General features: G+C 36.0%; 3 protein-coding genes across 7 annotated transcripts; 1 reads left to right on the top strand and 2 right to left on the bottom strand.

The window, feature by feature from the left end:
• Positions 1–629: 629 nt before the first annotated feature.
• LOC117621665 (fasciclin-like arabinogalactan protein 8) lies at positions 630–2,504 on the bottom strand. The gene has a single exon (XM_034352229.1). It carries the CDS (start codon positions 2,502–2,504, stop codon positions 630–632), a length of 1,875 nt encoding a protein of 624 aa, XP_034208120.1.
• A 2,595-nt stretch (positions 2,505–5,099) lies between these two features.
• On the top strand, positions 5,100–6,268 carry LOC117622124 (senescence-specific cysteine protease SAG39-like). The gene is made up of 2 exons (XM_034352677.1): positions 5,100–5,547; positions 5,676–6,268. The coding sequence occupies exons 1-2, from the start codon at positions 5,100–5,102 to the stop codon at positions 6,266–6,268; spliced, it is 1,041 nt and encodes a 346-aa protein (XP_034208568.1).
• A 554-nt stretch (positions 6,269–6,822) lies between these two features.
• LOC117622123 (serine/threonine-protein kinase OSR1) lies at positions 6,823–22,555 on the bottom strand. 5 transcript variants are annotated; one of them, XR_004584952.1, is made up of 22 exons: positions 21,904–22,524; positions 21,194–21,448; positions 20,344–20,468; positions 19,984–20,028; positions 19,800–19,881; positions 19,642–19,710; positions 19,387–19,557; positions 19,225–19,290; positions 17,041–17,109; positions 16,835–16,957; positions 16,638–16,708; positions 16,232–16,456; positions 14,645–14,757; positions 13,917–14,011; positions 13,789–13,845; positions 11,759–11,917; positions 11,638–11,680; positions 11,498–11,550; positions 9,223–9,284; positions 8,877–9,136; positions 7,396–7,511; positions 6,823–7,299 (listed from the first exon to the last, which is right to left on the bottom strand). XR_004584952.1 is itself a non-coding variant. In XM_034352673.1 (21 exons), the coding sequence occupies exons 1-20, from the start codon at positions 22,063–22,065 to the stop codon at positions 9,085–9,087; spliced, it is 2,097 nt and encodes a 698-aa protein (XP_034208564.1). In that variant the 5' UTR covers positions 22,066–22,524; the 3' UTR covers positions 8,689–9,002; positions 9,078–9,084. The 5 variants fall into 5 exon arrangements, 4 of the variants coding, with proteins under 4 accessions (XP_034208564.1, XP_034208565.1, XP_034208566.1 ...); XM_034352673.1 differs by lacking the exons at positions 6,823–7,299; positions 7,396–7,511 and having other exon boundaries at positions 8,689–9,002; positions 9,078–9,136; XM_034352674.1 differs by lacking the exons at positions 6,823–7,299; positions 7,396–7,511 and having other exon boundaries at positions 8,753–9,008; positions 9,078–9,136.
• Positions 22,556–23,307: the final 752 nt, after the last annotated feature.

The following is a 23,307-nucleotide window of genomic DNA, read 5'->3' as shown; positions in this document are numbered from 1 at the left end:
GCACTATTATTCATAAAACTATAATAAAAAAGAATACTGGTCGTATAATTCATAAAAAGAAAACAACATTAATTCCTAAATTTAATATTGAAGTTAAATTATTAATACTTTAAATAGATTACTAGTCGTAATTCATAGAAGAAAAACACAATTAATTCAAAAATAGATTACTAATACTTTTTTCTCAAAAAAAGAAAAAAGAAAAAGAATACTAATACTTTAATGTGGAATTTAATATTTAATTTCAAATAAGTTTCTAAATTAGTTCCTACGCCCTTTACAATTATTTGGAGATATTTCCAAATTCAACGGGTGTCATTAGTTATACCCCCATAACACATTAACTTATAAATAGGGGTAGTTTTGGAATCTGAAAAATACAATAAATCAAATTTTAAATTATATTAGGTAACTTGTTTAGTTGGATCCTAGTCATCGGGTATTATTTGAAAAAATTGGGTTTTTTTTATATAGAAAACTAAAGGAAAAGGTTGTAGGTGATTTAAAATGAATTTTATGGGTAGGAAGTAAAGAACTCAAAGTTGTGACCTGAATTTATAATAGTAGAGATGCATACAAAAATGATGGAGCCTGGCTTTATAATATGCAAACCTGATTTTTCTTATGACTCAAATCACGATCACGGAAGCCAAAGAAAAAGCCGACACCAAAATCATAGTTACAATAGAAGCACATTCAATAGAAGAGACTGCAGATGCATGCGGAGCTAGGGCAGCTCCAATTGGTCCGCTGGCAATTGAGGTAATTGGTGCATTGGATACTGGTGCGGCTGCAATGCTGCTAGATGGACTGTCTCCTACCTTTGATGCGGCTGCAATGCTGCTAGTTGGAGCCTTGACTGGCGCTGCAGATCGCAACTTACCTGGGTTTGAAGAAGGTGATGGGGTTGGCGCAGTTAAGCTTGAAGGCAATATTAGATTACTAATTTGCACTACTGATATGTAAGAACTTTCATCCGCAGCAATATCTCGAACTACGACTGCTTGGTCTGAACCAGCGGCTGAAACAATCGAGATGGTGTCCCCATTTGTTACGTTCACAAAGCCTTGTTGGGCACTTGGCTGGTCAGTAACTTGAAGCAGTGTGTTTATTCGAGTGGGTTGCGAAACCGGCAAGTTGTGGAACTTTTGGACGGTATAGTAGTCCATGATAACGTGGAGACTCAAAACCTTTTTCTTAATCTCCATTGGTTTGTCTACTAAAGAGGTCATGGCACCATTGTTGACAACGAAGATTGTCATGGTTTTACGTTCATTGATCTGGTTAGCTACTTGGGTTTGAGTAAGGTAGGTGCTGAAGAGGTTGAAATCAGGGCTTCCGGTTAGAGTTCTGGTGATGTCAAAGGGAGATGATGAAGAAGGAGTGGATGAAGGAGGCAATGAAGTGGATGCAGAAGGAGATGAAGGCGGTGAAGTTGGTGAGTCTGAAGGAACAATTAGATTGCTAATTTCCACCACTGATATTTTGAAATCATCAGTGTATATATCTTTAACTAGCTGTGCTTTTTCAGAACCGGAAGCGGAAACAAGTGAGACAGTGTCCCCATTTGTGACGTTCAACAAGCCTTGAAAGCCTACTGATTGGAAAGAAGCTTGGAGCGTTGTGTTTAGTTGGGTTGTTTGCGAATTTGGCAAGCTCCTGAATTTGTTGAGGGTATAATAGCCTGTAATAACATGGAGGCTTAGCACCTTCTTCTTAATGTCGGCTGATTTTCCTACCAAAGAGGACATGGCGGCATTGTTAACTGCAAGGACCGTGACGGAGGAGCCTACATTGATTTGGTCACAAACTTGGGTGTCGGTGAGGTAGGTATTGAATGTGGTGAAATCTGGATAGTCGAATAGAATTTTGGTGATGTTGAAAGTGGATGAAGAAGGCACTGATGAGGGCGGAGAAGGTACCGAAGATGGCAGAGAAGGCACTGAAGATGGCGGAGAAGGTGATGGTGATGAGGGTGAAGTAGTTAATAAGCTTGAAGGCATAATTACATTGCTAACTTCCACAATTGATGTCTTATAAATGTCGTCAGGATAAATATCTCGAAGGACACCTACTTTCTCAGAACCAGCACCTGAAACAATTGTGAGGGTGCCAACATTTGTGATGTTCAAGTAGCGTTGTCGATCAGGAGATTCGAGCAGTGTGGTCACTTGGGAAGGCTGCGAAGATGGCAAGCTCTTCAACTTATTGAGGGTATAGTAGTCCAAAAATACGTGGATGCGCATCACTTTGTTGATGAGGTCCATTGATTTTCCTACTAATGAGGACATGGCGGCATTGTTGACAGCGAGAATCGTCACGACTGGGTGCTCATTGATCTGCCTGGAAACTTGGGTTCGGGTCAGGTAGTCGTTGAAGATGCTGAAGTCCGGGTACTTGTTTAGAACTTCAGTGATGTTGAAAGCAGACGATGAAGAAAAGAAGAAGAAAAAGAAAGAGAGGAAGATATAAGTAATGGGTGTGTTGAGCCTGATAAAATACATCTTGATATCAATTGATATCTATATATGTCTTGATTAAAAGGTAGAGACAAACAAACAAAGGACAAGAGAGAGGTGTCTGCGTCCCAATGGATTGAAGAGGCATCTATTTATATATGTTTGAGGAAAAGAGTAAGTCTTCGTGCCGCCAAATATGCAGGAACTTTTTTTATTGTTTGGTTGAAAATGGTGGAAGAGATGGATGGTGGAGTTGATTTCCTAGAGGTTTGTAGAAAGATCAGTCAGTCCCAGTTGACAATGTATTCGCACTTTCTTGCCTAAAAATAGATGTCAATTACTCAAACGACGACACAAGACTAAAGAGACCAAATTTTTAGAGGACATCAGCTATTAATTCGATGAACCCACATCTATTCATCTCAATTTTACACAGCTGATAAATTTTTTTTTGTTAATTCCACATCATAAAATCATTCCCAACTCACCACATCTATTCAATTCAAGAGTAATCAAAATTTTTTTTTTTTCTTCTTCAGAATATATAATTAAATGGCCATCATTTCATTTTCAGTGTTTTAAGTTTTTATGTGCACTTTTTCTATTTGGGACCTCTTGACTTGGACACGACCGCTTGACTCTTGTGTTCCATTGCAGACCCAATACGAACCTCAAGACCTATACAAACTTCATCTTAATTTCAAAAAATTCACTAAAAAATACTACGAATTCTTTATAACATCCACTGAAAATGAAAAACTAAAATAAGTCATCAAATAGCTTCTAAACAGATTTAAGTTTTTTTGAAAAGTTTAATTGGTTACCAACCTAAATCTTGTATATATTCATCAGTTCACTACCTAAATCCTGTATATTTTAAAGGCTTATTATCACAAAACGTCCTTAAGGTTTATGAAACTATCAGATTGCATCCTTAATGTTTTTTTTTGTCATTCGTGGTCCTCTTAGTATGCATGATCACAAATGGTCCCTACCGTTAGGTTTCGTCAAAAACTCTGTTAGTTTACTGACGTGGCATATATGTATATCACAAAACATCCTTGAGGTTCACAAACCTATCACAAATGGTCCCTATGAAATTTTTAAATTTTTAAAATTTAAAATTCATAACATTTTTGTTTTCTTTTTAAAATTTTATGAATTATAATTATTTTAAAATATATATTAAATTTTAAATACATGTGACACTATATTATTGTAGATGTTGGCTCCATATATATGCCACATCAACAAACTAATGAAGTTTTTTAAAAATAATTTAAAATTCATAAAATTTTAAAATGAAAAAAACTAAAGGTTTAGGGTTCATAAATGGTCCTCAAGATTAAAATCCTTCTATAAATGATTTTTTTCATTTATAAATAATTTTAAAAAGAAAACCAAAATTTTACGAATTTTAAATAAAAAAATAAAAAAAATTCATAGGGACCATTTGTGATAAGTGTGTAAACCTCAGGGATGTTTTGTGATATATATGTATGCCAAGTCAGCAAACTAACAGAGTTTTTGACAGAACCTAACGGCAGGGACCATTTGTGATTGCACATACTAACCTTGAGGACCATAAGTGACACAAAAAAACATTAAGGATGCAATCTGATAGTTTCGTAAACCTTAGGGACGTTTTGTGATAATAAGCCTATTTTAAATATCACAATCCCTCTCTTTTATTCTTTTCAATCATTAAAAATAAAAAAATATATAAAAAAACTTCACATTAATCAAATCTTGTGCAACACTTCACAATAATGAGAGTGTAACCAAGCAGTCGTAGTTTCAGATGTTGCTGCTGATGAAACTTCTTACATTGCAGTGGTGCAAATTAGCAACCTATCTAGCAGCATTGCAGCCGCAGCAGTATCCAATGCAACAATGACTTCAATTGCCAGCGGACCAATTGGAGCTACCCCAGGACCGCGTGCATGCAGTGTCTTCAATTGATTGTGGTTCTGTTATAAATATAATTTTGATGTCGATTTTGTCTTTGGCTTCCATGATCCTGATTTGAGTCAAAAAAAAATCAGGTTTGCATATTATAAAGCCAGGCCGCATCATTTTTGTATGCATCTCTGTACTATTATAAATTCAGGTCGCTACTTTGAGGTCACAGGCTTCACCAAATCGCGCAAGAATAAAATACACTTCAAACTCAAAAAAAAATAAAAAAGAGAACAACTTACATGAAACGGATAACCTTTTCCAATATTGCAAGTTCTTGAAATTACAAACACCCAAAAAATGACACAGCTTTTTCAAAGCCAAGAAAACCCAAAATTTTCAACAACAAAAATAAATAAATAAATTTATCAGTGTTAAATTTATTGGAAATAACAAGTTTACGGTCAACCAAGTCATTACAATGGCTTCTCTTTTTATTTTATGGTAAACGACAATGTTTAATTTTTATGTTATTATTTGATAAGGACAATGGGATGGCTAGTAACTTATAGAAAGCTGTCCATGTCAGAACATTTTTTGGGGCACGAAGAATAGCATGTCGATTAATATTTGGGCCACGGAGAAGGCAAGGCGATTCTCTATATAAACTGCGGAGCAGTCTACTTTTTTTGTATATCTGCTCATTAATTCCTCTTCTTTACCAAATCCCAACTTTCTACCATGGAGTTCATTAGCCGGCTGCAGGGAAAAATATGTGTTTGTTTGGCGTTGATCCTCATCATGTTGGGGACATGGTCTTCTGAAGCCACTTCTCGTCGTCTCCAAGATGCATCCATGTATGAAAGACACGAGCAATGGATGGCTCGTTATGGGCGCACATATAAAGACATTAGGGAGAAGGAGAAACGTTTCAACATATTCAAGGAAAATGTGGCATATATAGAATCTTCCAATGAGGATGCAAACAAACTATACAAACTAAGTGTGAATCAGTTTGCAGACCTTACAAATGATGAGTTCAAAGTGTCACGAAATCGATTCAAAGGGCATGAGTGTTCCACAAAGACGACTTCTTTCAAATATGAAAATGCAACATCATCAATGCCGACTACTATGGACTGGAGAAAGAAAGGAGCCGTGACACCCATCAAGGATCAAGGCCAATGTGGTAATTAAGCTTCTTGCCAATTTTTATTACACTAGAGAAACATTATGTATTCTTCTTTAAAACTTTCTTACTGTTACATATTCTAACTGCTACTAATTGCAATCATGCAAAATTCATGCAAAATATAGGATGTTGTTGGGCCTTTTCAGCGGTGGCAGCAACAGAAGGAATTACTCAGCTTACAACAGGTAAACTCATCTCTTTGTCTGAGCAAGAGCTTGTTGATTGTGACACCAATGGCGAAGACCAAGGCTGCGAGGGTGGTTTAATGGATGATGCCTTTCAGTTCATTCAACAAAATCATGGGCTTAGTACGGAAGCTAACTACCCCTACAGCGGTGTTGATGGTACGTGCAACACCAAGAAAGAAGCCAGCATTGCAGCCAAGATAACTGGCTATGAAGACGTGCCTGCAAACAGTGAACAAGCCCTTCTCAAGGCTGTTGCTAATCAACCCGTCTCTGTTGCCATTGATGCAAGTGGTTCTGACTTCCAATTCTATTCAAGTGGTGTCTTTACCGGCACATGTGGAACAAGCCTGGATCATGGTGTTACTGCTGTTGGTTATGGAGTCGGTGATGATGGGACTAAGTTTTGGTTGGTGAAGAATTCATGGGGCACAGAATGGGGCGAAGAAGGCTACATAAGAATGCAAAGAGATGTTGATGCAGCAGAAGGACTTTGTGGCATTGCTATGTCTGCCTCTTACCCTACTGCATGATTTTATCAATGCCTGCTATGGCTTGTATGAAACATAATTTTTCATCTTTTGATCTACAAATCAATTTGGTCCATGTTTTCATCTCTCGAAAAACCTTTCGTTAAAACTGGTCATGTTTTATTACATAACCAACTTTAAAATGATTTTTTCAGCAAAATATAGATCATTCACTTATGAGAGAATAAAACTCACTTTTTTGTTTAACAATGTCACCCACTCTCTGTTTAGAGTTTCACATTTGAGTTCCATCGAGGAAAAATATAACCTTGTTAATCAAAGACGTGAACTTTACTTTGTGTCATCTGCTCTACAGCTGTCGTAAATCAACTATATCTAGAGAGTATTTCACTTTACTGAATATTATGTTAGGCTATTTGTTATCAATACAAGAGGCAACAGCGATAGTATTAAGCTTTTATTTAGTACGCACCACAACAGCTACAATTTTTGTTTTTGTTTTTTGTTTTTGTTTTTTTTCACATAATCTATCATCAACAACAGCTACAGTTGATACCAACAAGACTTGAACACAAACAAACTACATTTCTTGCCAGCAGTCTTGGTACTCATTCATATACACATATATCATAGCATGCATAACATAATGTTATATTTATTTAGGTCTAGTACTAGTAGTGCTGATTGCTCAAGTAGAGGACTTTGTACCAGTACTATTTGACACAGTACCAGAACCCGTACCGGAGACTTCACTAGCCTGGCTAAACCCATATCCAGAACCAATCCCATAACCCGAATCAGACACCGATTGCCTGGTACTTCCAGATTCTGATCCAGTAACAGTACTCACAACCGAACCGGCAGCCGATTCAACAGTGGAGACTGCAGCAGTAATAAGTGATCCAAAACCAGAGCCAGAGCCTTGCCCATAGCCTGACTCCATTTCCTTACTATCCTTGTTTGTAGCCATTGGGTTTCTAGCAGTCTTTTACTGGTTGCAGTATATTAATTGGTGACCTAATTTGAGGTGTTGATGCTTTATATAGTGGTCTCAGTGTGTCTCACCCTTTTCCCTAATGCGGCAAACAACATGATTAGAGAGTATTAGCAAAGCATGAACGCGGATCACGTTGAGAAAAATTTGAATGCCCCAAATGTCAACAACCTACCAACTACGAAATGTTTGTGGCCTGATTGAAAAAATGAGGCTAAAACTGGAACAAATGGCCAATAATACTAGAGGGATATCTCTTTAGGATAGTGATGCTGGGAGTATTTGTCCCTCCTGCGTAATAGACACTTCGCTTTAATATCAGATCTCCACTCATTACCAATTAATTTTGTGCATAATGAATTATCCCTACTCACATAATGGCAAGAAAATTTATAGATAAGCTCACTCTGAACTTCTTTTAATTCTAACAAACAAGAAAGCATTTATCTTTCTCTCTCTCTAAACTAACTATTTATCTATATCTTGACTCGAAATGAGAGCAGGTTTGAAAAAGGATCTTAGAGTGTCTAGGATTGGGTCAGGAGGGTCTCTTAACGCCTTCTTTTTTCTTCTCATCGGAGTTATTTCTAGATCTAACTTTCTATTCACTCGTGGGATCCAGGTGGTCCGGGAGGGACCACCACGGCTCCTCTCTTCTCGAGAATTCATACATCCCTTATCAGTATATGGATAGCTCTCTCTCAAGCACAGGTTTAGACTAAAGTTACCTGGGGTTGTGGGGCCAACAAACAAGTGCCACCACGCCCAAACAGAGAAAAATGACAGCAAATTATCACAAAAATATTTTTTGTTCTATTTTGAATCTACTCGCTCTCTCTCAATTTTTTTTTCTTTTCAAGTAAAAGCATTCTCATAAGAAGACATATAATTAACTTCATTGCAGCCCGCTGATTCGAGTTTATACAGAAAAAAAAATGAGATATAGATTGCTCTACTATGTTTTATTGACATTGTCTTGCAAATGCATATACAAGTACATCAACCATCTGCAACCTAATGTCCTTGTTTTTTTTGTTTTTTTTTTTAAAAAGTATTTATACATGCACATGTGAGATAGCTTCTGATAGTTATGAATAAAAACAAAAAATTAAACAAATTTTAAGACAAATAATTGAGTTGTGACCAACAAAATAGACCAAATGAAAACACTAAAATGAGAACTTTTTAATCGTGTAGTTAATGGTTTTTGATTCAAGTGATTTATGCTGGCATCTTTGACCGAATACCTAAAAGACAGTTCGGATCATTGAACACTATGCGGAATGAGTTCTACAAAAGTGTCTCTCAAATAAGGTTGTTAAAGGGATTCTTCAATTGAAGCTCCCTCTATATTTAGGTATCGTAACTTCTGCTCAGAGTCAAGTAAGCAAAGATGAATTTGGCAACATCACTCTCAGAATTTCAAGGAAAACAATATTATGAAAGATAAAGCACCACAGTAGTTAGCCGAAGATGCAGGAATTAATCTACATAAATATATATATATATATATATATATAATTTGAGCAGAGAATATGCCAGACAGAGGTAAATCTATATTTACAAGTTACAACCAGAGCATGAAAAGATAACATAACTAACATCATTGCTGAAGTTGGATTAGTTGGAAAGCTATAAGAATAAGTTTCTCATCACCTTAACAAGTAAAATTAGCCCCTTATCTTGTGTCAGTCCTTTTTTTTCGTTACAAATTGTCAGTATTGTTGCATTTGAAGAATTCGCCTACATCGTCCGAGCACCGGTTGGATAATGGAATCACACCTGAAACTGGTATGTTGGAATCAAGGAACCATAACGAAAACATGGGATTTTCAAAATGTTGGACCAACGTATAACCTGAGTGTTAAGCAGTATCTACTTTTAACTTTTGGAGCTCATCTTGGGCAGACATGAGCCTACATAGGACAAAACATCTAAGATTACTACCATTTTAAAAAGAACATAATAATTGCACCTGGGATGTGTTAGTGGCTATTTATACCTCCTCTGCAACTCAATAATTTCATTAAGTAACTCGGCTTCCCTCTCAAGAGCTGCTTGACGCTGCAAGCAAACACAGACAGGCCACTTTGAGTAATATAGCAAAATCACCTAAGATCTTTCTTATGAAACGAAAAGATGAAATTTTATTTCAAAAGACTGTACAGTACAGTGCGTGGACAAGTAATCCACCAAGGGTAGAAGAGAAAAGAACATTAATTCAAACACCTACACATCTAGCTTAAGACCCAAAGTTGATCATGACACTGCAGCTTTCCAATCTAGAATAATATCGGATAGAGCTGTGTTCCTAAAAACAGTAAATACAGAAGTCCAAAGCGCTATTCAGAACTTGACCTTTTCCTACACCTCCTCCACATCCATCCCCCTAACATCTTCAAAGATCCGGTGGTTTTCTGACCAAATACCCCAACGAATAGCCATAACCAAACAACCCTAATTTAGCCTTTTCCCCACCACTTAACTTCTCCCTCAACAAAGAGAAACAATCTTTTGGCACTACCCAACAAATATTAATATCATTAAATAAAAAGCACCATAACTTCCACCTGAAAGCGCAAGATAAGAAAACCGGATCCACACTCTCCCCAGATCTCTTGCATAAGATGCACCGATGTGGGCATAAAAAAGATCCCAGCCTACATCTTTGGATTAAACCGCATGTTATGTACCACCAACTAGGCCAAAATCTTTACCTTGGGTGGAACACTGAATTTCCAAATCATGCTAAAAGGAAGAAAAGGAGGACCGCCTGGTATATATGTCAACCTATTTAAGTAGAATCTACAAGAAAGTTGTCCAGAAGGCTCCAGGCACCATCTTCTTGAACCCTCCCAATATGGGAATAATCTCACCTCCTCCAACAGCCTCAACGCTTCACATCTACTCCATTTCATTCACTCTCGATTTCTCCTAAAACCAAAATCCCAGCTATACTCATCTACTTTTTATTACCTTATGCCATAGTGCTTCCCTTTCCAGAGGAAATTTCCAAAGCCATTTAGCAAGCAGCGCCTCATTCTTAAGTGGTACCCATCCCCCCATCCTCTTTGGCTTTACTCACCAGTTCCCAATTAGCCAAGCAATCCCCTTTTCCTTCCCCTACACCTTCCCACAAGAAGTTGCACAAGATGTTCCCAATCCCCTAAGATCTTCTAAGTAAGCTCAAAAAAAGACTAGGATCCAGTGGAGTCTTAAAATCAACTAAATCAAAAGCACAAGATCCCATCTTAAGTGAACATGGGAAGCGAACTAATTTCACTTCCATCAATAACTTGGGATGGCAATCGCAGTCTTCTCATAATCACAATGCCTCAATCTGATATACCAGCACCAATATGATAAACTGAATACAGATACGCCACCCAATTACGATCTGAGTGGCTTGATGACAATAGATAAACTGAACTCCTCAACAAACATAAATGTTCAGTCTAGGGATAAATGGATCCAGATAGACATAAAGGCATTGAGTACTTGTTAAAAAAGAAAAGGAAAATAAAATAAAATAAATTAAGGATTTACTCCATAACCCTAAACCGAAAACAACCATTGTTATCAGGTTTGGGTGGCATGGGCATGTTCAGCATACCATTAATCATTTCATGTAAAAATAATAAAGAGAAAAAAACCCAATATTTTAGTTAAGCGGTACAGAACTTAAACACTGCAATAACATTGGTGTATCAACCATGCATGCCAGCTTAATTTTCATGAAGGAAGTAGCATAAAAGTTTATTTTTGGCACTTAAGCTCTCCAGAATTACTATCTTTATCTTACTGTCAATAATTTAGAATACAGCACTGTCTCCCAGTCCCGTAGCAAGCAACATTTTGGAGGCATGAAGTAAATGCCAAGCCAAAGATTTTAAGCTAGCTGTGGTATCTAAGAATGAGAAAACCTACTGAGGGTGAACTTCGGCCATAATTATGGCATCATATTTAGAAATCAACATTTCTCTCATCAAATCTTATGGTCAAAGTTTATTCACCCAACACATTTATGACATTCAGATTTGTTGTAATTTCATCTTTAAAAAGTGAATAAACTTTATAGCATTATCTTGTTTGTTTTACTAAGAGAGAATTTCTTGACAGATACCACATAACTATATATGTGTAATTCTGTATTCTACGAATCTGACACAATGTATTAGAAGATTTTCAGAGGGAGAGTTGATAAAAGAGCATCAGATGTTGGAGTTGCAAACATTTTAGCAAGGGATAGCACACAAATGAACCCCTTTCTAACATACCTTCTCTGTCATATTAGTAGCCTGGGAGGATCCTCCGTCAGCTGCACGGTTGGCTGGAGTAAAGGTTTAAAACAGTAAGTTAGGATCATCGAATTCAAATTAAAATATGTTTAAAATGAAAGGGCAATAATTGCTTGAACCTGCGAAATCAGCAGCTTGCTTCATTAAACTTAAAATACTCGCCTGTTGAAAAGAAAATGTCAAATAAATATTATAATACTTAAAATGTAAATAAGTCAAACTTATGTGGTTAACACATACCCTTTGAATAATATTTGTCTGCAAAACAGCGTTTAACAATGGGAAAAGAAAATAGCCACAAATAGCTGATGGGGTAGCATCAGAAGGTGATGTTAGAGGTGATGGTAAGGGTGATGGAAGAGCTGATGGTAGAGGACTTGCAGGACTCATGCTAATCACCTACATAACCGGCAACATTACCGCAAGATATTCAGTAAAAAGTATTAGTATAATCTTCTGCCCTTAGGATATAAATCCACAATTTATCAGCAAAGATGTTTTGATAGGCATATAGGCCACCTACAATCAACATTGTAGAACTAAGTTTCAACTCACATCTAAAGAATTACTGGTTGGGCCTGGGTCCAAAAAAACCATGCTACTCCAAAACTGAACTGGTATTGCAGATTTATGTCCTAAGGAATGGTGAAATCCAATGACATATGACAACCATAGTAAACACTTTTGACATATAGGGCCATTTTGTTGTTCTTTTTCCTTCTTTTTTTTCTTAAACAAATTTAGTATTATCTCATAGAGGAAATAAGACTCAGAAAAACCTTCATGAATTCATGAAACCTATGATAAAAAAAGCAATCCAAGGTACCACTTGAATTTTATTTATTTATGTAAAGTGGAATGGTAATATATAATACTTGGCAAAGTAAACCATGAGAGAAATGGGGTTCATATTAAAACAAGCTTCTGCCATTTATTCTTAAACAAAGGTTTTTGGGAGCATTTTCCATCAAACCATTTGAGAATCCTCAACTTTCAAAGGTTAACATTGATGATAAATTAAAACAATATCTAAAAAGCTGAGTAATCTAGAGCATGCCAAGCATTCATTCACAAAACGGTGCATAAGAACAATTTATCGCTAATGATACTTTTAGAAAGCCTTTTCTTTCCATTTTAACCCAAAGGGATTGATGCAGGACACATAGGACCTAAATTTATTAGTTTCCTAACATGTTTGTTAGTTTCCTAGATTCTCTAGTTTTCCAAATTCTAGTAGGATTTCTGCTTTTCCAGATTTCTAGTTTTAAGTTTCCTATTTTATTTGGGTTAGGATTTTTGTTTAAGCAAGGGATTTTTATCCTATAATGTCTAGGTTTTAGTTTGCTATAAATAACCCCGTGTAGTTCTTTAAAATTCAGATTTGGATATTGAGTAAACCTTCTCTTAAAACTATGTGATTTCTGTCCTTCCTTCTCGGTTCTCTGATTTCGGTCCTTTCTTTCGTCCCTTCGATCTATATTTTCGTCTCCCGACCTCCGATATTCTTCTTGTTCTACTGTTCTGCCTTTTCTTTCATCTTTTCGATCTATATTTCGGCTCGTCGATCTCTTATATTTCTTCTCTGTTCTACTGCGTAAGTGTTTACTCTAAAACCTACGGGCTGTTCTACATCAGGGATTTTTGAACGACCAGAAACTTGCATTGAAAGACCGATAGTCTTGAATTTGAATAACACCCACATCTTGGAGCAGACCCCAATTACCTAATAGACCAACAACCCCAAGGATTATTCAGGCGTTCTCAAAGGATCAGATACCCCTTTTTCCATGGATAAAGAGGTTCAGATGCCTTGAGTAGCAAAAACACTATGAATGATCTTATTTTTGCATGAGTGCGTGGGTTCCTGTGTGTGTTCTTTCGGGAGGTAGAGAGGAGGGAGAGGTTTCGAACTGCCTCTGTTAGATCTGCTAATACTGTTAAGATCCGCCATTAGTATTAGATGTTTAGGATAATGCATGTCTTATATCTACTAATGCAAATGACTGAAATCATAGACAAGAGGCTGACAGAACTACGAAAACAATATGAATGATCTTATTTTTGCGCGAGTGTGGGGTGCAGAGTGTGTTCTTTCTGGAAGTAGAGAGGAGGGAGAGCATTCGAACTGTCTCTGTTAGATACACTAATACTGTTAAGATCCACTATTAGTCTTAGATGTTTAGGATAAGGCACATCTTATATCTACTAATGGAAATGACCGAAATCATAGACAAAAAGCTGAATAGGAATTTTGGCACAATTGTGCTAACCTCAGAACTACGAACCTGCAAGCTGTGACTCTTTTGCAGTATAGGAGCCGGGGCCACCTGAAAAGAAAAGGTTAATTATCCAGTCTTCACATGAAGACAAACAGTAAAGCTGGAATTATCAAACGCACCTTCTCTAAGTCAACATTCTCGGATGTGACTTTGAAACGTCCTTTCTGCTGTACAACTGGCACCTTTGCTTTCTCATCAAGTTCATCATTATTTGCTGCATTAAGAATAACTTCATTAATCAAGAAGGCAGAGATTACCTGAGATCAGGAAGAAAAAAGCTTATCTGTATATGTATGCATATGTTTGTCTAATGTATATTATAGTTAATTATAATAATACAACAATAATACAAATTGTCGTTAAATAAAATATTTAAATTCCTAAAGCCTTTTGCCTGAAACAGAAGTCAGTCCTTTTTTTGTTTTTAATCTTTCTATAGCATTCCTAAAGCTTTTGCCTCAAATAAGTAAATAGCAACTATCACCCCGAGCTCATTTTGGTTCTCCTCCTCAACAACCCTTTTGTCCCCCAATCACACTTTACGTATCACATTCCGCTTCTTCCTCTCATTTACCATCCTATGGAACATTCTGGAATTGCTATCTCCCTCTTCTTCCCAAGAAACTTTAGCTTTCAATTCCCAATGAGATCAGATATAGACAACTAAGATGCACCTCATCCACCATGCATCTTCTTCATCCATATCTGACCTAACAGTTGCTAAACAATTACTTAACTAAGGATCTTATTAGAGGATAAGAATGAATTCCAAAAAGAAAGGAGAAATTGTTCTTGCATGGAGAAACCAATCAATGAATCCAACAACAGCTATAATATCAGAGCATGCCTGGTGATTTAGATGCTTTAGGAGGAACCTCAGCAAGTGTATCATCTGCTAGTTGTGGAACTACTGCTGCATTGCATTTCAAATTACTTTGGGGCTGACTTGGAAATTTATCGCTGGACATTCCACTAATTTAAGTTAACTTTTGCAAAAGAAGAAAATAAAAGGGAAATAACATGGTAAATAGAAAATTCAAAGGTTGGTTCATCAGCAGTAATCATAACTGAAACATTAAGCAGAAACACAGCATGAAGAATGATTTACTACTGCTAGTTAAACAATAGATAACAGTTTTTATCGATTACAGCTATAGCTATTAACAAAAGGTTTTCATCGTATATGCAATTGAAGATTTTATAGTTTTATCTAAAAAGTAAAATTCTTCCTCCAGGTACACATTTACTTTTTGGTTAAGGGTTACTTTCTTTTGGTATCCTTGGTAAGCACTTTCTTTTAGTTTTTCTAATGTGTATGCTAAAATAAACATAACTAGAACAGCAGATATCAGAAATCTTGATATTCTATCTACATGCTAACAATTTGATTTTCCTCAAAACCTAAATACCACTTCCCAGGAATCTGGATTCTGGACCTTTCTCTTCGGGAGAGATCCTTCTAATAAGCATAAAAGAAATGACAACAATTTATTCACGTCGTTAATAGGTTATGAATTTTGGAATACTGACAGAAACGATAGAAACATAAACGTGTCTTTTATCTCTTTAGTTCATTTGAGTTTTTTTTGAACTTCCACCGTTAGTTTGAGTTTTTTGTGAACAGAATTCCTTGTTACTAACCACTTAAATTTAGTAGAACTATCAAATTCTATCATACATAACTACTGACACACGAAAACAAAGGTATGTAGTTACACTAGCACTATTCTCGTATGAGTACATACAAGTTGTGAGCTTTCAAATTATAATTTACAGATGGCACGTATGAATGTGGAATTTTACATTCTTCAAGACGCACCCTCACGTGGGATCACCAATTCCACATCGGTTATTGATCTAATTTTTCCTTTTTCATTTCAATTAAGGGTAGAAGGTAGTTCAGGCTTAGTAAATCAAGCCCAGGATGTCAATACCATGGAATCGAGCCCAGGATGTCAATACCATGGACTTAGTAAAGACCAAGCAATTCGAGCCCAGTCATTCAAGCTGATCACGTGAATACCATATACTGGGTCAATATCCAATAATTCGGGCCCAGTCAATAAGCCCAGTCTAGGCCATGTTAAGATTTCAGAGAGACGGACCATCGGCCTACTACTACCAATTGTTCCCAGCAGATGTGGGGTTATATTATAAAATGCCTCACTGTTATTAGTCAACCTACTTTGTCAAGTTTCCGATGTGGTATTTTGTACCTTCTTCAACAAAAAGCTAAGCTACATTTACACTCTGTACTTTCAAATCTTTACTTAACGACCATGTGGGCCCAATTTGACCAGGGAACCAGAAAAAGAAAGTCTGGAGCATGGACAACTTATTTTTCTCCATGGTCATGTCCTGTATGATATGATAATAACAAATTACAAGCTAATAGCTTCAATCAGAAAATTTCTAGTGTTATTAAATGACATACCTCTCTCCTTTAACAAGTGGATCAGTAACTTCTGATAAACCACTGCTGCCTGATGAGCATTGCCTTTTATGCATAGCCGTAGCTTCCAGTTTATCAACATTAGGCTTTTCACCCAAATTGTTTTCAGTACGATCATCATGACGAGGTGAAGAATTTCGTGAAAGATGTGGTTCATGGCTAGAACTAGCAATGCTAGAATCGTCATCGGATTTGTCACTTCTAACTCTAGTATATAAAGCGTGTATACAACATTAATAGTCAGTACTGATTAATAGGTACTAGAACACATTTATAAAAATTTAAAACTAAAAAAAATATTATTTCCTGTTTTTGGAATCAAGATTCATAAAGATAGAGATATATATTTGCAACACAAATTATAATAGAGACATCTCAGATGACATACTTGGCACCATATAAAGTTGTGTCAACCAGTGGAAGAGTAGCTTGTTGGTTCTGAATCATATCATTGTCTTCCTGTAACACATAAAATTTATGAGTAACCACGGAGAACAACTATTACAGATATGTATGCATGTTATGCATATAAAATGCGAAAATAGTATTAAACTACCATAAATGTCCGACCAAACTTATAAATACCGTGTCTGCAACTGCATCTAAGTTATGACATTGTGATTGCTTTTGTTGTGCATCAAGAGAAGACAGAGAATTGGAAGTCCCCATCAGAATGTTATCAGGTACAGGTTCATCAGCATCCTGGATCTGAAAGAAAAACATATTTTGGACCATTGTTAGAATTTTGAGGAATCATATGAATAAAAATGAAGGTCAAGATGCACATTTACCAGGGAAGCTTGAGCCTTCATGTCGTCAAGATTGAAGTTCCAACCACTAATTCCTCTTTTATATTCATTCTGCAATATAAATTTTAAGAAGATAAATAAATAAGCAAGAATCTAAAGATTTTACCAATACCAAGCATCTGAACCCCAGTGATTCTTGTGAAGGTTCAAATCAGTATAATTAGCTCAATATACAGCGAAAAGATAACAGCACTCGGGATTTAATAGAGTAAAAGGCCAAAAAGAAACATAAGGAACAAAAAGTAAGATCAACTGGCACCCAAAACCAAAACCAGTAACTAAAATGTAATACGACAATAAAATTAAAAGCCCATACCTAAATCTCAAAATATTCTGGAAACACACCAACAGACATCTACTGAAAATCAAAGAAAACAGTGAAACTAGATTACTAGTCATCCCGTCTTGCTGCTGTTTTAATTTTGATTTTGGTAATTGAATGTCAATTAGCTGCGCATCTCATTTTTTTTAAAAGGATACTTCCTGTCAGTGGGTTCTTTGAAAACAAAATATTACATTAACATTATATTTTTTGTGAAAAAAAAAAAAACAAATTATTTCAGGCAACTCTATAGTTGTTTCTAATTTTAGTTTGACTTCCGCTATATCTGAACAAGACGCAAACTGAATGCCTCATGTTTTGGGAAAAAAACCCCAAACATTGAAAGAAAAAAAAATGAATAGAGCTAAGTGGATTTGTCTCTACGAGTAATAGCTGTCAAAGTTATATAAGAATAGAAATGTGTCACAAAATGCAAAGAGCAGTCATTAAAGGTAGCAGTTATTGCTATAAAAAAATAAAAAAAATAAAAAATAAAAACTGTAGAAATGTTGTTTGCTGAAAAGGAGTAATAAACATAACTCCGTTCAAACTTCACTTTACTTAACGAGGCAATGAAACAACGAACCACATTTTCTTGTTCCGAAGTTACCACATCCACATTGTCAGACATCAAATTACGATAAGATTCTCTTAATGCCCAAAATACAATTCTCATCTATTATGAATAAGCTCTTACAATTTTTTTTTTTCTTAAAGATGAATAATAGTCTCATCGATTCTGTTACTGGTTGACCAACTTGAGACAGCTTTTGAGTATACAAGATTGCCTATAGTAGGTTCGTGGGAACCCATATAAAAGTAAATAAGCATCAAACATAGCTAAAAACTCTCACTTCAATACTATAAAAATGCAACCTACAATTTCCCAGTAAGTCTCCAAGTTAATATGACCTCATATGGTTATGGAAATCCAAATTCCAAGAAAGGAAAAAAATAGAAGGCTAAAGAATAGACAATGCACCGGAGCAGATGTGTATCTGTAACTAAAGGGAGCCATTACTGTTTAGAAAGTTGTAAGTTATCATAAGAAGACTAATTTGAAGAACACTAGTGAACTCTTTGCACAAACTTTGAAGAATGCTAGTGAACTGCTCACACACAAGCAGCATACATAATACATCTAATGTATGTTATGAAAGACAATATTTAAAAGAAAAAGAGAGGGGGAGACCAAGAATAAGAAGAACGAAAGAAAGAAAGAAACACACACACAACATACATAATGCATCTTATGTATATTATGAAAGACTTTAAAAGAAAAAACAACTGATTTTTATGAGTCACCCATAATGCATCTTATGGTATCATTTCAATATTCCATAGAGACAGGAACAAGAGATTTCATTTAGGGTTCAACTCAAGTTAATGAAGGCAGTGATGGTGGTACACTGTTACATGAGATGGATATTAAGCGAAAAATTTGATGAGTGCAGCTACTCTTAGTCAATGCTGTACTAAATATCAGATATTTCCTATAAAAAAATATTGACAAATGCCTTGTCATTAATTTGTCCAAAATTCTGTTTATAAAACAATAGTATCTAACCTATGATGAAAATCTAATTAGAGATCTATTTAATGTAATTTTTTTACTGCAAACCAATTTAGCACTTTAATAAAATTTTGTTTCTTGTAAACATATACTGCAAAGCAATTTAGTCACGGTAAAAAAAAAAAAAAAAAAAAATTTAATATGTCATCTAAAGTAATCTTGTTATAGAGTACTGTCTTAACAAAAGTAAGCAAAAGAAGACAGAATAATCACAGTATTAGTTTTGTTCAACAAAGCATTATCGTAATCATTAATGATAGAAGATTCCTGCCTGTGATAGTTCCTCCTTCTGCCCATCTGGCATTTTCTTTTGTGCAAGCATATACTCTTCCTTTCTCTGTCATTCAATAAAGGCATACCTTTAGGTGCATAATGTGCATCACTATAGCATGAAAAATCAGTAAGTATCAAATAGTAACATGTGATTAAAAACCTTTAATTCCTTGATGCGATCACCAAGAGCAGGCAGCCCCTCGAGAAGTGTTCGTGCAATATAATCATTTGACCGAGCTTGCTTGAAGAAGGAATGCTTCAACAACTTCTTTGCAGAAGGCCGTTTTGAAGGATCCTTTACCAAGCAACTAGCAATCATCTGCTTAAAAGACTGAAGAAAAAGGAAACAAAAAACCATTTCTTGTGACAACTATAATATTGAGAGGAAACTCCAATACAAATTCGTGAGAAATACCTTTGAAAACTTCCTATCCCTTTCATAATCAAGGCCAGGAGGTGCATTTTGCAATGTCATGAGCAGTACCTAGCAACAGCAGATTTGCATTAGGTTCAATGAACTCTTAATGATCTCCAAGATGTTCATAGAAGGATACAGTATCAATTGACATGCACCTTCATTGGAGGATACTTTGAGAAAGGAGCATGGCCATGGGCAAGCTCCAATGCAGTTATACCAAAAGACCAGATATCAGCCCTGCACAAATATGTCAACCAAACATTAACTCTATGCTGCCTGATAATTTTTTTTTTAATGAATGTAAAACAAGCAAAAAGTTTAAGAAAATAAAAGACTGACTTGAAATCATAACCATGTAACTGCTCCATAACCTCTGGTGCCATCCTACAAGACAAAGATACAAAACCTGTTGATTATACAACACAAAGTATTAAGAAAAATAAGACTGGGGAAGCTTATGCTGTATGACCGTTCCCAGTTAAGTTTCTTATTTAAACGTTTAAAAATAATCCAAGCTACAAGTGGATTTAATTGATATGTATATACTTTCTCTGGTGAAGTCAGCTAAGATGCACCAGGGCCTTGATGACCAGCCAAAATTATATGGCATGTCAGTATCTTGAGCAGTTAAGTACTAGACAGGGAATCTAATGAAATTTTTAAATGTACAAACTCATAGAGTAGCAGACACAAGCATACCAGCAAGGTGTTCCCACAAATGTGTTTCTCATGCGCTGCCTATCACCTGAATCAAAAAGGCAAGCAGAAACCCCAAAATCTCCGAGCTTGATTGCACCACGTGAATCAATGAGAATATTCCCAGCCTATCAGAAGCATTTATTAGACAAAGAAAAGAAAAAGGAACTACATGTGCCCAACTGTATTACAATTGCAACAAAACGAAATAAAAGAAACAATGGTTGTCAGCAGTAGAAAATACTATATGTTCCAATCCAGATAAATGTAAATCAATATTAATAATTGCAGACAGCTAATATGCAGAAGGGCAGCAAAAGTTTACTTTGTATCTTTCACATTGAAAAACAAATGTTGGGCAGGCTGCACAAAAGAAATTAAAGTATTGGACATGATAACAAATTATATCATATACCATACAATTCACAGTATCAAATCTATCACGGATGAACTGTTGTTTTGCTTCAGGTAAGTTGTGACGATACAATAGTCCTGTATATCAACGGTATATAAACAAGTTCTCAATGACAGAATTTTAACTTTTTATGGAGGCACAAACTATAAGCAAAGTTTATAAATTTTTGAAGAATTCAAATGACAATTTGTTATAAACAACAAATATAATTGGCAAAAAAAAAAAAAAAAACAAAGAGACCAACCTTAAGATTTAAGATTTTCTGTAAATACAGTATAAAAGACAGTCTAATGATGGTGTAATTAAAAGAGTTACCATGCAATCAAAAACATTACAAGTTCGAGACAATAAAACAAGGAAACAACTGCTACATTGTCCAACTAGGCACACGATGCAGCATAAATATATTTGAATGATGCTGAACGATAAAATACTTACTTTGACATCTCGATGAATGTGGCCATGATGGTGAAGATACTCTAAACCTTTCAAAATCTCACGTAATATGGTGGCTATAACAACTTCCTCAAAACCATCGGGGTATGCTGCCTTCAAAATATGAAGACAAGAACCCCCAGACATGAATGGCATGACAACCCACAGATTATGATCACTAACAAAGGAACAGTGAGATTTGAGGACATTAGGATGGTCGACCAGGATCATCGTCTGCGCTTCACGAGAAATGTTGTTCTGTAGAAAGAAATCATATACAACAAAAATGTAAAAAACCCAATATCACCATAAATCTTTGTAATATATTTATATAACACACACACAAACACACACACACACACACACACACATATATATATATATATATAATCTAAGCAAATACCCAATGTAATTTCCAATGGGGTCATGGCAAATTACCAAAAAAATCTAAACTAAATGTATGTATTCTCCAAAACTACATGCCACATTAGCTTCTCTAAGTACCAATTGAGAATTAGATGGCTTCAGTAACTGGTGAACAATTCAAATCCCCAAACCAATTGTTGAAGCTGAAACTAGCTGATATAAGCAGTATTTCAAATTATTCTCAAATACATTTACAAGGTGGGCCCATTGCCCTGTTAGCATTTACACCGATCAATTTACCAAAGAGAATTTCGAACACAGATCAAAACATCAAATTCCAAGAGTACCAGATCGCAATTGTCGCGTTCGAAATCGAGGATTTTGATGGCGACGATCGCATCCACGGGCTTACAGAGCGCACGATGTACGGAAGCGCTTACGCCTTGCCCAACCTCCTCATACGGCGTGTAGTGCTCTGGTCCAATCGGATACTTCATCTTCTCCATCATCAACAACAACGACGGCGATAAAAACACGTTCTTTCGCTTTTGGATCAAACGAAATTGCAAATGCAGCAGCAGGAGAAGCTCATTGTGCGGCGCGCAGAGCCAGAAGCAGAGAAGGCGATGAAGAAAGGGACCAAATTCAGAGTAGGCATTATCGAGAGCGAGCTTTAATGCCGGTCACGTGAGAGACGCAGAGAGATTGAGGAAAAAGGAAAGGAAAAGATAAAGAACGGCATTGAATGCTAAAACGATGACGACGAAACCAAGCTTGTGGTTTTTGTGGGTGCTGGTGTTGGTGTCAAACGCTTTCTCGTGAAAAAAAAAAAAAAGAAAAAAAAATAAAAGCAAAGCTCAGATTTTTTATTTTTCATAAATTTAATTTGTTCGTTCGATGATTTTGGGATTTTGAAAATGTCGATGAAGTTCGCGAAGGCAGCGGATCGCCGCTAAAAGCTGTGAAGAGAGAGAGGGGGGGAAGACAGAGGAGGAAACGTTTGTATGCAGGAATCCCGCCAGGCCGCCACTTGTTTGTTCACGTAGTCAATTTATATTTTCTTTTCGGGTAAATTGCTCAAATGGTCCTTAAACTTATACCTGATTTATATTTTAGTCCCTTAACTAAATTATTCGTTCACATGATCCATCAATTCTATATTATTCGCTCCAATGATCATACCGTCTAATTTTCTGTTAGATTTAACCTAATTTTTGGATAAATAATGACCAATTTCCCCTCATATTTAACGGAAATATTGACATAATGTAACAGTAGGACCAATGGAGCGAATAATATAGAATTGATGTACCATTTGAACGAATAATTTAATTGAAGGACCAAAATATAAATCGAGTATAAGCTTGAGGACCATTTGAGTAATTTAGCCTTTCTTTTCTTTTCTTGATTTTTCAACCTGGTGGCACGTGACCCCCACTTGTCTTAGTCTTATTTGTTTGTTTTGACTTTTTTTTAAAGGATTAACTACATTGTAGTCCCTGGAGGTTTAGGGTCAGTATCGAAATGGGCCTTAAGGTTTCAATATCTTCAATTTCATACCTTATATTTCAAAATATGACCAATTTACACCGGCAATTATATTGACCGTCAGGTCCCATATTAAATGCTGAGGTGGCGGTTGTGGGACCCACCACAAAACCTATTTCTCTCTCTTCCTCACGTCTGTCTCATCTCTTTCGACACAGTTATTGTTTGCATAGTGATTGTTCGTCTTCCCGACTGCACAACAC

This window comes from Prunus dulcis, chromosome 3, assembly GCF_902201215.1.
Source record: "Prunus dulcis chromosome 3, ALMONDv2, whole genome shotgun sequence".
NCBI lineage: Eukaryota > Viridiplantae > Streptophyta > Magnoliopsida > Rosales > Rosaceae > Prunus > Prunus dulcis.
The sequence above is the reverse complement of the archived record's forward strand: the minus strand, read 5'-3'. Positions and strand labels throughout refer to the sequence as shown.